At 42.8% G+C, this 16,026-nt stretch overlaps 1 protein-coding gene across 1 annotated transcript; it reads right to left on the bottom strand.

Annotated features, from left to right (window-relative positions):
- Nucleotides 1-3,504: 3,504 nt before the first annotated feature.
- Nucleotides 3,505-15,106, bottom strand: btbd3b (BTB (POZ) domain containing 3b; the record flags this gene model as incomplete). Its single annotated transcript, XM_084076202.1, has 5 exons — nucleotides 3,505-4,320; nucleotides 4,806-5,022; nucleotides 7,845-7,963; nucleotides 12,750-12,840; nucleotides 14,742-15,106. 5 exons carry the CDS (start codon nucleotides 15,104-15,106, stop codon nucleotides 3,505-3,507), a joined length of 1,608 nt encoding a protein of 535 aa, XP_083932328.1.
- Between the last annotated feature and the right edge of the window lie 920 nt (nucleotides 15,107-16,026).

Raw genomic sequence — 16,026 nt, 5'->3', positions numbered from 1 at the left:
AACACGACACCAAGGAGGAACCAGGGAGCCATGGATCGAACTGGGTTTCGCTCTCTGGACGCTCCATCAGACGGCTGCTCATGCCTACTGAGCCACGGCCCATCAAACAGGCTGAAAACAGTGTTTCCGTGAGTAAAATTAAGGCATGGGGGCATTAATCACTCTATTGCTGTCTTGAACGATTCAACGTTAAACTGTGTGATCTGTTTTCAGTTTATTAACCCGTTCAATCCGGGAACGCATCTGTGTCATTTTAGATTTTTTGCTGTAACCATTATTTTACACTTTGCCTATTCAAAAATAGCAGATCTACAAGCTCATAGAGCGGCACTCGGTGCTGCGCTCTATTTTTTTTTTATCGTGAACATTTTGTGCAAATCTTTGAATATATATATTTTTAAAGGTGTTTGTAACTTGAATCTTTGCATCTGGTGGAACAAAACATTGAGGTGGGGGTTGGCAGCCAAATACATATAATTTTGGGTGGTCCTTGACATGAAAAAGTTTGAGCACCACTGATATAGCACGTTTTTCAGAAACATTACATTACATTACAGTCATTTAGCGGATGGTTTTATCCAAAGCGACTTAAAATAACTTCATTCAACATACTGTAGGTAGGCAAGAAAACTACTAATCACCAGAAGTCTTTAGTGCATTCTCTTCTAAAACAAGCAACTAAGAGCATACCTAGCGTGAAAAATGCAATATATCAGCTACCTATTTCTACACCTGTTAGGATTTAGAAGACATTTGTAGATGCGTAGATAATCGAAGATAATCGATGTTTTGTTTTAAAGATAGGATGCATCAGCAGTATATGTATACCACGTCAGGTTTATTTGCATCATTAACAATCATACACATTCATAGGTCTCTCAGCACTGTATAGCACATGGACACAGGACATGTATTGTACAGTACATTAACCTGTCTCATCCACAGACCTCCTTTTCGAAGGACTGGTGAATACACAGTTCATCCGACTGGTGCATACACAGTTCATCCTATACACCAGAACAATGGTTCAGTAGCAAGAGCAAATCAAAAAAGCTGCCTAATCAAAGGACAAACAAAAACATGACAAAATCCATCACAGACTATAACATCAGTGCAATTCTTTAGCATATATTGTAAGTACTATATATGCTTTCTACGAGTACAGATTTGATCACATTGGCTGGGAAGTGCTCAGCAGGTCACCAGAGTGCACGAAAACATCAACAAAGTAAAACGTTAAGTCAAATAATTAGATTCCAACATGGAATCAAGTTATTTATCGTTATGCTGTAAACAAAAAACCAAGGCATTCAAACGATTAGTAGTACACGTTAGAAGGGATATGGCACACGACTGTTGCCCATGCTAAAAGAAGCGCTGCAATGCAGACGGAATTGGATATAAAAAAAAGAGAGAAAATGTGTGGGTTTTTTTTGTGCTATATGGCAGTGGTTATCAACCAGTGGTCCGGGGACCACCAGTGGTCCTTGAGGGGGTTCCAGGTGGTCCCCAGCTAAATGATGGAGAGTTGGTAACCAAATGGACCCTTATAGATCTTTAACTCTTGAGAGCATAAAATGAAACCAAATGGACCCTTATAGATCTTTAACTCTTGAGAGCGTAAAATGAAACCAAATGGACCCTTACGGGTCCATTTGGTTTCATTTTACACTCTCAAGAGTTAAATTATTGTTAAACATCAGCATTACTTAATTAAAGAATTGTTATTTTGATCAACGTGTTGCCTGTTATCTCTCCTATTGGTACCAACATTAATAGGCTACAGCATGGAATTGTGGACAAAATCTTATCCAACGATAACAAAATATTCTAAGTCTTGGGTCTGAGAGTCTAAATCTCATCAAATGGTGGTCCGTGGCTCAAATGCCAAATAAATAATGAATGGGCCTTGATATGAAAAGGGTTGAAAACCACTGCTATACGGCATGGTGATCAGTGATCACTGATCAGTGTAAAAACCCATCATTTTCAATGTAAACATAATAATAAGACTTAGCCTTGTAACCCCCCCCCCGCCCGCCGGAAATCTCATTTTGTATTTGATTTCAGGAGTTGGTCTGGCATGAAAGTCTGTTTGGCTTTTTGGCTGTGGGCGGGTTGACTGACAACCCCTTCAGCCAATCAGCAGTGCGTTACACCACCACCACCGAGCAACGTGACTCAGGGGGACTTTTGAAAGGGCCATGCCGAAAATAGGTTGTTTCATGCGGACACATGAGTATCACTGCCCGCCCCTGCCGGTTCTCTGAATGTTTATTTTTAGATAGATTCTGTCATGATTAATTGACCACATATATGAAGTTAATTGACTAAATGCTATCCAAAAAATATCTTAAAAGTAAATTCCGTGCCACAAAAAAGAAGTTTGAGAGCGTTTTGAAAAAAGTTTTCAAATACAGCAGAGGAAATTTTAGTGGCCGCTGTTTGTTTTCGCTCGGCTGCACTCGGCTCCATTCGGTTTCACTCGGCTTCCACCTGATTGGCCAACATGCGCTGTCAATCACAGAACAATGAGCGAGTATGCTGAATAGGCGAGTCCATTTTGTGGACTCCGCGGAAACGCCCAGACAAGCTCTCAGGCCAGACTCACTCCTGAAATCAAATACATACAAATGAGATATCCGGAGGGGGGCGCGGTTACCAGTCTAAATAAGACTAGTCTAACCAAAATGTCACTGTAGTGGTTGAGATGAGCGTGTAGCATAAGAGAACATGCTAGAGAGATGGAGGTTGCACCCCAGTCGAAGCCCCCCCCCCTCATACCCACTCATGTGCCCTGCCGCTGTATTCAGAGTATCACAAAGCTGGAGATTCAATTGCAAACACTCAAATACAAATGCCTAATGGATATTACACAGTACTATACTTTTTTCTTTTTTTTTAACATTAATTGTGGTTTGGAATATTATGTTATTATTAAGTATCCCATAGCCTTGTGTTACAATTCTATTATAACACTGATCGCCATGGGGTGATTCATGAGGTGCTAATAGAATAGAATGTGAAATATTGCGGCTATATACTACAGTATATGTGCATCCTATGCAAGCATAGAAATAATAATAAACATAGCATATTCATCATATAAGATACCTTCAGCATTGGCCACAAATATGGCACTATGTACATTTCAGATTTTACAGATTTTACATATTATACACATCCAGCACACAATCCCGGTGCTGTTTTTGGCTGCACATTTGATGCGCAGGACAAAATCTTGAGCCGTTTAGCATGGTCCTGGTCCAAAATGACCATCTGCTTCAGTCACAACATCTGAGACCCTGTTAATACATTGAATACTGACCAGTTTTTTGCACAGTAGTGGCAGAAATACACATTAACAGAGATTACATCCTTGTGCAAATGGCGATAGTTTCATATCACAAAGAGCCAACGCAATGTACAAAGACAGTTTCTGTGGCTCATGTCAAGACAGTAGTTGTACTGGAAACCAGTCAAATCGTACACACACAGGGGCTGTCAAGCATAGAAGATGAGCTCTGGGATCTGGCCTCCCTGCACCCCGGTGCCGTTGGTACTGTCCGACGAGCACTGGAATTGGAATGTCACTTTGCCACACTGCACCTCCGTCATGCCTTCCTGTCCAAAGTAGCTCAATTCGTTCCCGTCCAGAACAACGCTGGCCGTGTAGAAAGTGTCAGGCTCGATCTGGACCGGGTACTCGAACCACACCGGGAAGGTGTTGCTGGAGCCGTCCGAGAAGTACTTGCTGTGGGTCTGGCCCAGCAACACGCCTTGCCGTTTGAGTTCGATCTTGGCGCTGTATTCCGCCGAGCCGCAGCTCGAGCCGTAGAGGCCGAACCCGGCGATGAACACCCGCTTGTCCACCGCGAACTGTATGCTGTCGCAGCGGCCCCGGTACCGCCACTGGTTGCTCCGGTAGGCGCAGGACTGGAACCTGTGGCAGCGCTGGGGCAGCAGGCCCGTCCGGGGCTCGCTGGCGAACTGCAGGTCGGGCTTCTTGGCCGCCGTGTACCACAGGAAGATGTCGTTGGTCTCGTTGAGCGTCAGCACGCCAGACTGGGCCGCGCCGTTGGCGAAGTCGTCCAGGCCCATGGTGGGGATGCGTATCTGGTACACGGCCTTGCCCAGCACCTTGCGCTTGTTGTCGATGGACATGGCGAGCTCCTGCCGCTGGCACTCGGCCTCGGCCCAGCTCAGCGCCGCCTCGAACACCACGATCTCCTTGGTGTTGAGCGTCTCCCGCTGCAGGATGCTCTCCAGGGTCTGGGAGTCGATGTCGGTGAAGCCCTCGGAGCGTAGCGCCAACTCGGCCTGATGGGCATAGGGACGCAAATTATCGATTAATTCATTAATTGATAATTGATAACCATATCGATCTATTAATTGATAAGCTGCGTTTTTTAAGACCAAAAGGTAAACTCTTGTCCGAAACCGAAAATGAGTGCAGAAACATAATTGCCTTGATGTATATAAAATTAACGAGCATCAACGAGCATCAGCTGGACACAGACACACACACACGCACCTCCCCTCTGCAGTGCTCTATGGAGTCTGTCTCATTTCTCTCCAAAAGCCCTTGAATATGATGGAATATGATTAAGGATTACTGTGATTATGATAAACTGTGTGTGATATCACACACACCATACCTGTAACTTTCACTAGCCCCCCCAAAAAAATATTGATATCTTTTTTCAAAGATGTCTTTTTTTCAATTAATTGAAAATCGATAATTGTAATCGAACAAATTCTTAAAGGTGGTTAATCAATTATAGATGAATTGTTAACACCCCTACCTGGGCGTCGATCACCTCCCAGCAGCGCTGCGTCAGGTCGGGCTCCTCGAACAGGCAGCTCTGGGAGAGCAGCACGCAGGCGTTCTTGGCGCTCAGGCTGGTCTCCAGGAAGGTGACGCAGGCGCGTGCCAGGTGGGGGACGATGTACTTCTTAGCGGCGTAGAGAGTGGCCAACACCGTGTCGGCGCTCAAGTCGATCTCGTCACAGTAAATGTACCTGTTGGAATGAAAATGCATAAAGGAGGATGTCAGCTTGTTTGTGTGTCACAATTACTGTACGTTCTAAACAATTGATACGCTCCTACGATACTACAGTATGTGACTTGAAAGAAGACTGACTTAATTGGAATCTAGATTCTGACACGATTCCTGTGGAGTCACTTTGTGGACGTCAATGTTGAATGGATGAATGATTCATTGCAAGACAACAAAGAGATCATTGCAAAATGTTCTCACTTCTGGCATGCATACCATAAACAAAATGAAAACGTAAACCCAAATCAATTGGATATTAACACATTGACTGCCAGGAATTACTTCTTCTGCCACCGCCGTTTTTACTAATCTTCCGAGATCCACATAATTGTTTCTTTTCAAAGAAATTGTAACCGCGATCTTCCGTTCTTTAGTTCTCGGCAGTTGAATATGGCTTGTTTTCACCAAAAACGCAATCTGGGAAAATAAATCGGAGATAAATGTATTTTTATAAATGTGATAATATTAGACCGGACGGGCTGGAATTTGTTTTGATCAGGGGTCGTCAACGTTTTCAGGCCAAGGACCCCCTATCTGAGAGAGAGTGAAGCAGGGACCCCCTTTATATTGTATAAAATTGTGTTTCAGATTAAACTTTTTTAGTTTACTTGGTCTGCTCCTTTTTCCCTCTACACCAAACCTCTTTGCCAAAAATAGCCGATCTACAAGCTCACAACGCCTCGTGCTGCGAGGCGTTGTGAGCTTGTAGATCTGCTATTTTTGGTTAAAGTTCTCAGAAAAGGGATGGTAGGGTTCAAGTGGTTAATGTAAACAAAAAGAAAAATCATATCACAAAGATTTGGCGGACCCCCTGTAGTAACTCTGAGGACCCCCTAGGGGTCCCGGACCCCCTGTTGAAGACCCCTGGTTTAGATCATATTAATTTCCGGGTTTATTCTTCTTCGGGAGTCCCAGGATCAGTCACAGGTTGCGGAAGAGCGCCCTCTATCGTAAATCACTGAAAACACCAAATGACTGTCTATGGAAGTCAATGGCAGTCAAGCGTTGGATTTGAAATGACTTCTTTGGACGTCAATGGCAGTCAATGTGTTAATGAAATGGCTGAACAACAGTTTCTAAATAACAGTGGAATTAAAATATGGGCATGAGGAATGGGCTCGATCAGAGCCCACAGTGATATTGTATTCCTCCCACACGCTTTGCATAGCACATAGTTTGCACACAGGGACATGGGAAAGCAAAACTCTGAAATAGAAGTGATGCAGGGAACAGTAGGGTGGTGGTGTTGTGGGGGCTGGGGGACTGGCATGGGAAAGAAAATAGAATAGAGAGAAATGTTGTGCTCTACACTACAGTATCTCTCATGATTAGACATGTTTTTTAACCCATTAAGACCGGGAACGCATCTGTGTCATTTTAAGATTTATTTTGGCTATTCAAATACAGCAGATCTACAAGCTCGTAGCGCGGCACCTTGTAGATCTGCTATTTTTTGAAAAATTGTGAAAATGTGTGCAAATCTTTGATTATATATTTATTTTTAAGCAAACATTTTTAACTCAAATCTTTGCTTCTGAGGGGTCCCAGGAACAAAACATATTTTGAGATGGGGGGTCCACGGCCAAATACATATCATTTTGGGAGTCCTTGACATGAAAAAAAGTTTGAGATCCACTGATATTATGATTTAGGATTTAGAAGATATTTGTAGAATCCCCCCAGAAGCAAAGATTTGAGTTACAAATGTTCACTTAAAAAAATATATATTAAAAGATTTGCACACATTTTCATTATTTTTCAAAAATAGCAGATATACAAGCTCATAGCGTGGCACTCGGTGCCGCGCTATGAGCTTGTAGATCTGCTATTTTTTAATAGCCAAATTAAACTTAAAATGACACAGATGCGTTCCCGGCCTTAATGAGTTAAAGGGAAAAGTACTGCAGTTTTGCAACACATCGTTGATAACTAGATCCTGCATCTCAAAAGAGAGAACGGTTGAATTATCTTTTATCTTCTATTTCAAAACCTTAGAGGTGTAATTAATCCTATTAAAACTTTCACTGATTTAAAGACTCTGCACAGTCAAAGTATTTAGTCAAGTAAGAAAGTTTAATGTGATTTTAACCAGCTTAAACACTGGCTGTAAAAGATTTTGGGCTCCAAGTTAATTATTTCCCACAATAAAAGAGAGAGGTTAGGCTTGTACTTTGCTTTCTGATCAATAAGTCATAACCCCAAAAATACCAAGACACACTGTTTTAAATTATTTCCCCCCCGTGAGACTGTGTAATAGTTGGTGTACTTGAATAAACAAATTGGAAGCACCAATGAACCTGAAGCTTCATTAAGATTAAATCAGGGTTGTTAACGTTTTCAGGCCAAGGACCCCCTAGCTGAGAGAGAGAGATGAAGCAGGGACCCCCACTAAATATTGTATAAAATTATGTTGCTGATTAAACTTTTTTCATAGATTTCATAGATAGTTGTATTCATGCTAATGTGTATTTTCAGATAGTTAACCGTTTAAACTCTCAATATTAAGTCAACTTGACCGTTGGCTCCGTACTTGGTCTGCTCTTTTTCCCTCTACAACGATCTACAAGCTCACAATGCCTTGTAGATCAGCTATTTTCTGCTAATGGTCCCCACCACACAAAGATTTGTCCGCCGGACCCCCTGTAGTAACTCTGAGGACCCCCTGTTGAAGACGCCTGGGTTAAGTGATAAAAGGCACCGTAGGACATAGCAGGGAGCGAGAACAACTGAAGGAATGGGATGTACAGTAGAATGTATAATGATGTCAAAGATGAGGGTCCTTACTTCAGCATGGCCAAGAACGCCGCTGGTTCCACATCTGGGATGCGGATTTCATCATTATTTTCTGCCAGTTCGCCGTAAAACATGGCATGGAACACTGAGCTGCCTACAGCCAGAACATACTGTGGGTAAAACAAGAGGAGAGAGACATAAATTAATAACTATGGTACAAACAAACTACATGCATGATGATGTACTGTATAATCAGTGGTGGAAAGTAACTAAGTACTGTACTTAAGGGTTATATGTAGATATTTGTACTTTACTTGAGTATTTCCAATTTCCAATACTTTTACTTCTATTCCACTACATCTCGGATCCAAATATTGTACTTTTTACTCCACTACATCTATTTGAAAACTTCAGTTACTAGTTACTTTGTAGATTGTGATTATTATTACAAAACATACATTAACCACTTCAGCCCTATATACATTTCGTCCGTTTGAAAATAGCCGATCTACAAGCTCACAATGCGTCGCGATGCGACGCATTGTGAGCTTGTAGATCGGCTATTTTCAAAGATTTGTGTACATTTCAAAACTTGTGAAATGGGACATTCTGCGTAATGATTACTTTCTACTTTTGGTGCAAAGCTAGCACCGACCGATACATTGGAGGCAATGTAGGGTTCAGTGTCTTGCCCAAGGACACTTCGACATGTGGACAGGAGAAGCCGGAATTCGAACCGCCGACCCCACGGATCATTGGACGACCTGCTCTAACTCCTGAGCCACAGTCGCCCAAGGCAATTCATGACATTTATATGGTCTGTGATTCTTCTCGTAAACGTGGGGCATGTCGTGTGGCAGGAAGGCTAACGTGTAATTGTGTAAAACTTGTACATTTGTGATGTATTTCAGTTATGATTACATTTTCTGTAAATCACTGTCCTTGCAGATATTGAACAGTGTTTCGCTCCACCATCTATGCAGTAGATATGATTGAACCCATAGGAAAAAAAACAGTTACTATTTCCCCTGAGGACGACGGGGGGAAAAAAATAGCGATTGCATCTCGTGACAAAACAGGAAATCCTTATAACACAAGTGAATAGGGTGCAGCAGGAGTTCAATTTGCTGATGTTAATGAACTTTCTCGGCTAATGATGAAATTGGACGCAAGACAGTGTTCACAGATAATTTCAGGAAGTGTGGTATATGAGGTTCCATAAATTATACTCAAGTGTGCTGTCGTCATTGCCGCGCGTGTGTGTGCGCGCTTGTGCTTGTGCGTGTGTGTGTGCGTGTGTGTGTGCGCGCTGGGGGTCAGTAATACAAGCAGTGGTGGAAAAGGTACTCAAATGTTTTACTGAAGTAAAAGTATCAATACTGCAATGTAGAAGTACTCTGTTAGAGACGCGTTGTGAGCTTGTAGATCGGCTATTTTCAAATAGCCTTGGTATTAAACAGGGCTAAAGTGGTTAATGTATGTTTTATAATGTAATCATTTATATCTGCAAAGTAACTTGTAACTAAAGTTTTCAAAGTGGAGTAAAAGTACAATATGTTGCCTCAGAGATGTAGTGGAGTAAAAGTATAGACAATAGGAAATACTCCAGTGAAGTAAAAGTACCTCAAAATTGTACTTAAGTACAGTACTTGAGTAAATGTACTTAGTTACTTTACACCACTGGTTGGGGGGGTCAGTAATACAAGTTCTCAAAAAAAATGTTTTGCTCTAAATTGATTAGATTTCAATTCAGACTAGAAGGACCAAAATGTAATAAGAACAAAGCAGTTATTTTTATGACACAGACACAACAGTTGGAAATGGCTCAGCTCATTTTACAATGACTAGAGGCGTCTATTTAGAGCGAGGATGTCCTGTTCGTTTTCTTGTTCCTTTGAAACTCTGTTGCTGTTTAGAGTCTGTTTAGAGAGCTGTACAACAAGAAACAAAACAAAAGTGTGTGCATGCATACTTAGCATAGCTGTGTCATCCGCTGGGAGTGATATTATAACTTTTTATGAATTATATCGTAATGCCAATCTGAATTCCTGCCAAATGGAAGCCATAAAGATAGTTGGACAGAACGTCATCATCCCCGTTGGCACACGGCCCTCAGCAGAGAGCAGTCAAATCATCCACAATGTCCTTGGTTAAACCATTAAGACCGGGAATGCATCTATGTCATTTTAGATCTCTTTGGCTATTCAAAAATGGCAGATATACAAGCTCATAGCGCGGCACCGAGTGCCGTGCTATGAGCTTGTAGATCTGCAATTTCTTTGAAAAAACATGAACGTGAACATTAAGTGCAAATCTTTGAATATATAATTTTTTAAAGCGAACATTTGTAACTGTCAAATGTCTCAACAAATGTCTTAATTTTTCTGAAAAGCTATTGTTGCTATGTCAGTGGTGCTCAAACTTTTTCATGTCAAGGACCCACAAAATGTGCTGTTTTTGGCCACCGATCCCCATCAAAATACGTTGTTCCAGGGACCCCCAGAAGATTTGAGTTAAAAATTACGACTCGCGCTACGTGCTTGTAGATCTGCTATTTTTGAATAGCCAAAGTATAAAAAAATGACACAGATGCGTTCCCGGTCTAACTGGGTTAACTGCCATCCATAAATGTGCAGAGTACATTGCAGCAACTCATCACAGACTAATATATTGGACTCTGTTATAATTTGTAAAAAGGATGACTCACTCATACATCTGACAGTGTGGTTTTAGAATGGGCTGCTGTCTCAAAATGGTCAAAATCATTGTGTCTAAGTCCCTTGCCAAATATTTAACGTCTGTCTGTTCTAGTTCATATTCAAATAGAGCGATGAGGATAATGTGCTATTTGCCGGTGGTGCGTGATCTATGAAAATGTTATGAACGGTGAGCAATAATTGATGTGAACATCTGGTAAATACAATGGGGTCACGGAGGAACTCATACAAAGTCAGTTCAGCTGTAAATGAAGCGCCTCAACCAGTTTAACCCATTAAGACCTGGAACTGTATAATTTTTTGATTTGAGCTAAAAAGCATTATTTTACACTTTGGGCTATTCAAAAATAGCAGATATACAAGCTCATAGCGCGGCACCGAGTGCCGCGCTACAAGCTTGTAGATCTGCTATTTTTGAAAAATCGTGAAAATGTTTGCAAATCTTCTGAATATATATATTTTTAAAGCGAACCTTTTGAACTCAAATCTTTGCTTTTGGGGGGTCCCTGGAACAAAATATTTTGATGGGGGTCCGCGGCCAAATACATATCATTTTGGGGGTCCCTGACATGAAAAAGATTGAGCACCACTGACATAGAAACGTACGTTTTTGAGAATACTGTTGGGATTTAGGAGACATGTAGAATCGTCTTCAGGTCTCAATGGGTTAAAACAATATGATGTGTGTTTGTAGTCACACCGATAACACGTTTTATGGAAATGAGTACAATTCTCTTAAGTCCGTCATGTCTTCATTATCATGAGGACAAAAGGTGTTAATGGGAGAGGGTGAGATACCTTGCTTATTATTATTCCACCTGTGTGTGTCATGGGATCCATGCTCCACTAAAAAGTTGATTAGTTGTAAAATGAGCTTACGGCGAGAAACCGGGAAGAACGTGTGAGATGACTGCTGAAGAGGAAGAGGAACAGCCCCTTCCTCCTTCATCCACTCTCTCTCTCTCTCTCTCCATCTCTCTCTCTCTCTCTCTCCATCTCTCTCCCTCTCCCCCTCTCTCTCTCTCTCTTTTCAAATGTATACAAATCTTTTGAAAATAGCCGATCTACAAGCTCACAATTATACGACGCATTGTGAGCTTGTAGATCGGCTATTTTCAAATGGCCGTAACGTACAGTATATAGGGCTGAAGTGGTTAATGTATGTTTTGTAATAATAATCTAAATCTATAAAGTAACTAGTAACGTTTTCTAATAATTGCAGTGGAGTAAAAGTATAATATTTTGCCTCTGAGATGTAGTGGAGTAGAAGTAAAAGTACTGAAAATTGTACCTAAGTACTGCTCTCTCTCTCTCTCTCTCTCTCTCTCTCTCTCTCTCTCTCTCTCTCTCTCTCTCTCTCTCCCCCCTCTCTCAGACTCATTTGCATAAATAATTGAAGAGCGTCTGAGAGAGAGACACACGGTGCGGAACTGAGAGCCGTACACAAAGGATTTTGGATTCCGTCTCCGCCGGCGATGAGGCAAGATTACTTTTTATGCTGATAGTGTGATGATACCCAACGACACTGAGTGAGCTGACAGACTGTTTGTTAATTCAACCCCCCCTCCCCAACCCCCCCGACCGCCCACCCACACACACACTCAGTGGGCCAGTAAAATCCTCAGTGTTCATATGTATCCATTTATAACTCTTTGAGCGTGGCTACAAATGTAGCCACCTGGACCGTTTACAGGCAGTAAGAATGAACAGTGTGCTATCGTGATTGGCAGTGGTACTAAGTACTGTACTTAGTACAATTTTGAGGTACCTTTACTCTACTGGAGTGTGTCAAATTGTCTATACTTTTACTTCTACTCCACTACATCTCAGAGGCAAATATTGTACTTTTACTCCACCACAATTATTTGAAAACTTTAGTTACTACTGTAGTTACTTTGCAGATAAACATTATTACGTTATAAAACATACATTAACCACTTTAGCCCTATTTTATACCTAGGCTATTTTCAAATATTTTAGTACGTTTTACTTTTGGTACTTTAAGTACATTTTGATACCCAATACTTTTGTACTTTTACTCAAGTAAATTTTGAATTCCGGACTTTTACTTGTAACAGAGTACTTCTATATTGCAGTATTGATACTTTTACTTGAGTAATGTGATACTTTTACTTGAGTAAAACATGTGAGTACTTTTTCCACCAGTGCTTACAGCAGTGAAACTGAACATAGTGTGCTACAGTATGGTGATTGTTGGACCGGCTGATGCAACTCTTACTCTGTGTCCAGGTAGTCTCTGTGTGGCTCCGGTCTGACCCACAACAAAGTGCACGTCCGCCATCAGCTCATTGTTGAACATGACAGAGTTTCTTGGGGAGAGAAAGAAAAAATAAGAAAGAAAAAACACAGGAGAGAGACATGGCATTAATTTTGTTTCACTCTGCAAATGAGTTTTCCTATGTAACTGAGAAGAGAGAGCAGAGAAAATCGAAAAGTGCAATAGACAACTAAATTCATTATGCATACGCCCTCGTGGTGAAACTTGAAATAAACCCAAGTGGTGGCCATAGGCAATATAAAGCAGTATAATCTCTTTAATTTTTCAATAAAAACATTAAAGTGAACGCATTGATCTTGTTATGGTAGTCCAACCCCCAAAAAAGGGGAAAATAAACTACAAAGGCTGATTATTAAGAGGTTCACCAGTAGTAGCTCAAGGCAACTCTTTCAGAGCTGGTTGATTTACAAATCGTCAGCTTGTTGCCGCACTATTATTACCCGACAAACACACTGATGTCACAGCCTAAATATTCACATGAAATTAATGCTAGTTTCAAAGCATTTTAACATAATACATAAGTACTTCCTAAAGGGTAAAAAACACGATGATCAAACTGTCTGTCTGGATTGCTCAATGGAAACCCCCCACCTTCCATAGAATGGGGACAACAATAAAGCATTATCTTCATATATTATTGACATGGTGGAACATGCAGGGCTGGGTAAACTGCTCCATAGTGTTTCTGGAGAGACAACAAAGAGCTGGTTCTGAATGTGAACACTTTGCTCTGATGTGGCCAGCTGGGGTCTTTTCTACTGATAGGGCCAAGGTAAATATTTAGCTTTTAAGCACAGAGTAAACCTTCCCTCTGCCTGTTGATGTGCGTATCAAACGCACCCACCCACCCACACCGGTGTGCACGTCCGCCCTGTTTCTGTCAGAGCAACAATGTCTGCAAGACCAGCTAGAAGGACGTAAACAGAGATGCACCCCGGCAGATGTAGGGCAGGGCAGGGGGAACACCCACCCACACCCACCCACCCATCAACCAACACACGCACACGCATGCACACGCATGTGCGCACACACACACACACACACACACACACACACACACACACACACACACACACACACACACACACACACACACACACACACACACACACACACACACACACACACACCAACACGCACACACACACACACACACACACACACACACACACACACACACACACACACACACACACTGTTCTTGTGCTTTTTCTTGTCCTTTTTTTCCTTGTTTACCTCTCTCCGCTCTTTAGTAAGTAGGCTATCTTGACCCATTTTGTATATTCTCTTAGTCCCTTCCACCTGTCTGTCTGTCTGTCTGTCTGTCTGTCTGTCTGTCTGTCTGTCTCACACACATGTCATAGACACACACACACACTCACACAGACAGACACACACACACACACACACACACACACACACGCGCACACACACGCACGTCTGTCGGTCTGTCGGTCTGTCTATCTGTCTGTCTGTCTGGTCTGTCTCTCTCTCTCTCACACATGTCTCACACACGCGCACGCGCGCACACACACACACACACACACACACACACACACACACACACACACACACACACACACACACACACACACACACACACACACACACACACACACACACACACACACACACACACACACACACCCCCCATTACAGTAATTTCATTGTAGAAGCTTGAGTTGACAGGCATAATAGTAGGTGACTGTGCACATTATGAATAAGTGTAGGTGTAGCACATTCTAAAACCATCTACGTTCTTTTGTAAACATCCGCTGTGTGACTTAATTAAAATGGGAATCGTTACTTTTTCTCAGTGCTCAGAGTTTCTTATGACAACTGTTGAGAACTATTGAGATTCTAGAGAAACTAGAGAGAGTCGGCTTATAAAGTCCCGCCCAGATCCGACCCGCTTGGTGTTGGAGGACCTACCTTTCCCGTATGGTGGAGTAGAGCCCCTGCCAGTTACAGTTCTGGATGGTGTTGTTGTTGTTGAGGTTCTGTTGCTGGTACTGCTGGACCGTGGAGGCAGAGGAGGAGGAGGAAGCGGCCGAAGCCGGCTTTGAGGAGGAGGACGACGAGGAGAAGATATCTGCAGCCATCTTCTTCTTCTTCTTGCTCTTCAGCGTGATGATCTCGTAGCAGACGGGGGGCAGCTTGTTGGCGCTGCTGCCGCTGCAGGCGCTGCCGCCCTTCTTGGAGCTCTTAGCGCTGGAGGAGGACTTGCCCTTCACCGACTCTGGAAGCATCAAGAAGAACGTCAGACATTTCATGTTCCTTCCCTTGGCATCGACCATGAGTGTGGTTCAACTGCCGAGCAGTGGGAGCGCAGGAGGAGAAGTCATCCGGCCATCAGCGGCAGGAGCAGGAGGTGGAGGAGAAGGAGGTGTGTGTGTGGGGGAGTGATGGAGACTTGTGGACAGGACAGCAGAGAGTTTGTGCGGCATACAGAGAAGATAGATCCACTCAAGATAGATCCACTCGGAGTTGTAGGTTTCACCTTTTTAGTTTTGTTTGTTTCCGATCCTCTTCTTCTTTTTGCGGTCCTCCTCCTCCTGTCTCTCTCCTCTCGGTCACTCTCCTCCTCCAGGAGAGAGAGAGAGATCAACTCTCAGTCAGACACTCCTCCTCCTCCACAGACACTTCTTTCCCTCTGCTTGAAGTTTGATCCTCTGAAGGAAACGGCTCCGGCGCCGGTTCCCATCCCTGCTGGTTCCACTGCCTCGTAGAGTATAGACCCTCCTCTTTAAATGATAACAGTAAATAAATAGAAAAGCACTCCTTTTTCTCCCTCTCCTCTGTCCTCCTCCTCCTCCTCCTCTTCCTCTGTGTTGCTCACCGCTCTGCTGAAGGCTGGCGTGACAGCCCCAGATTTAGTACAGCTGCAGTGGTTCCCTTCTTCATCCTCTCCTTCTCTCTGTCTCCCTGACTGCTTTCTGTGACTCTCTCGTGCTCTGTGACTCGGGTGTCTCTCTCTCTCTCTCTCTCTCTCTCTGTGTGTGTGTGTGTGTCTCTGTATGTCTCTGTATGTCTCTCTGTCTCTCTGTCTCTATTCTATCACACTTTTACACTTCCTTTCTTGCGCTATATTCCTGAATGCTGAGAGCTGTGCTTACAGCCACCTCATTCTGCTGACTACAGAGGTTGAATGGAAGAGCGCAAAAGGCAGATACCCCCCTCCTCCCCATACACACACACACACACACCCCCACACACA

Source organism: Gymnoscopelus microlampas (genome assembly GCF_963454915.1).
Source record: "Gymnoscopelus microlampas genome assembly, chromosome: 13".
Lineage (NCBI taxonomy): Eukaryota > Metazoa > Chordata > Actinopteri > Myctophiformes > Myctophidae > Gymnoscopelus > Gymnoscopelus microlampas.
This window is presented reverse-complemented; position numbering and strand designations above follow the sequence as displayed.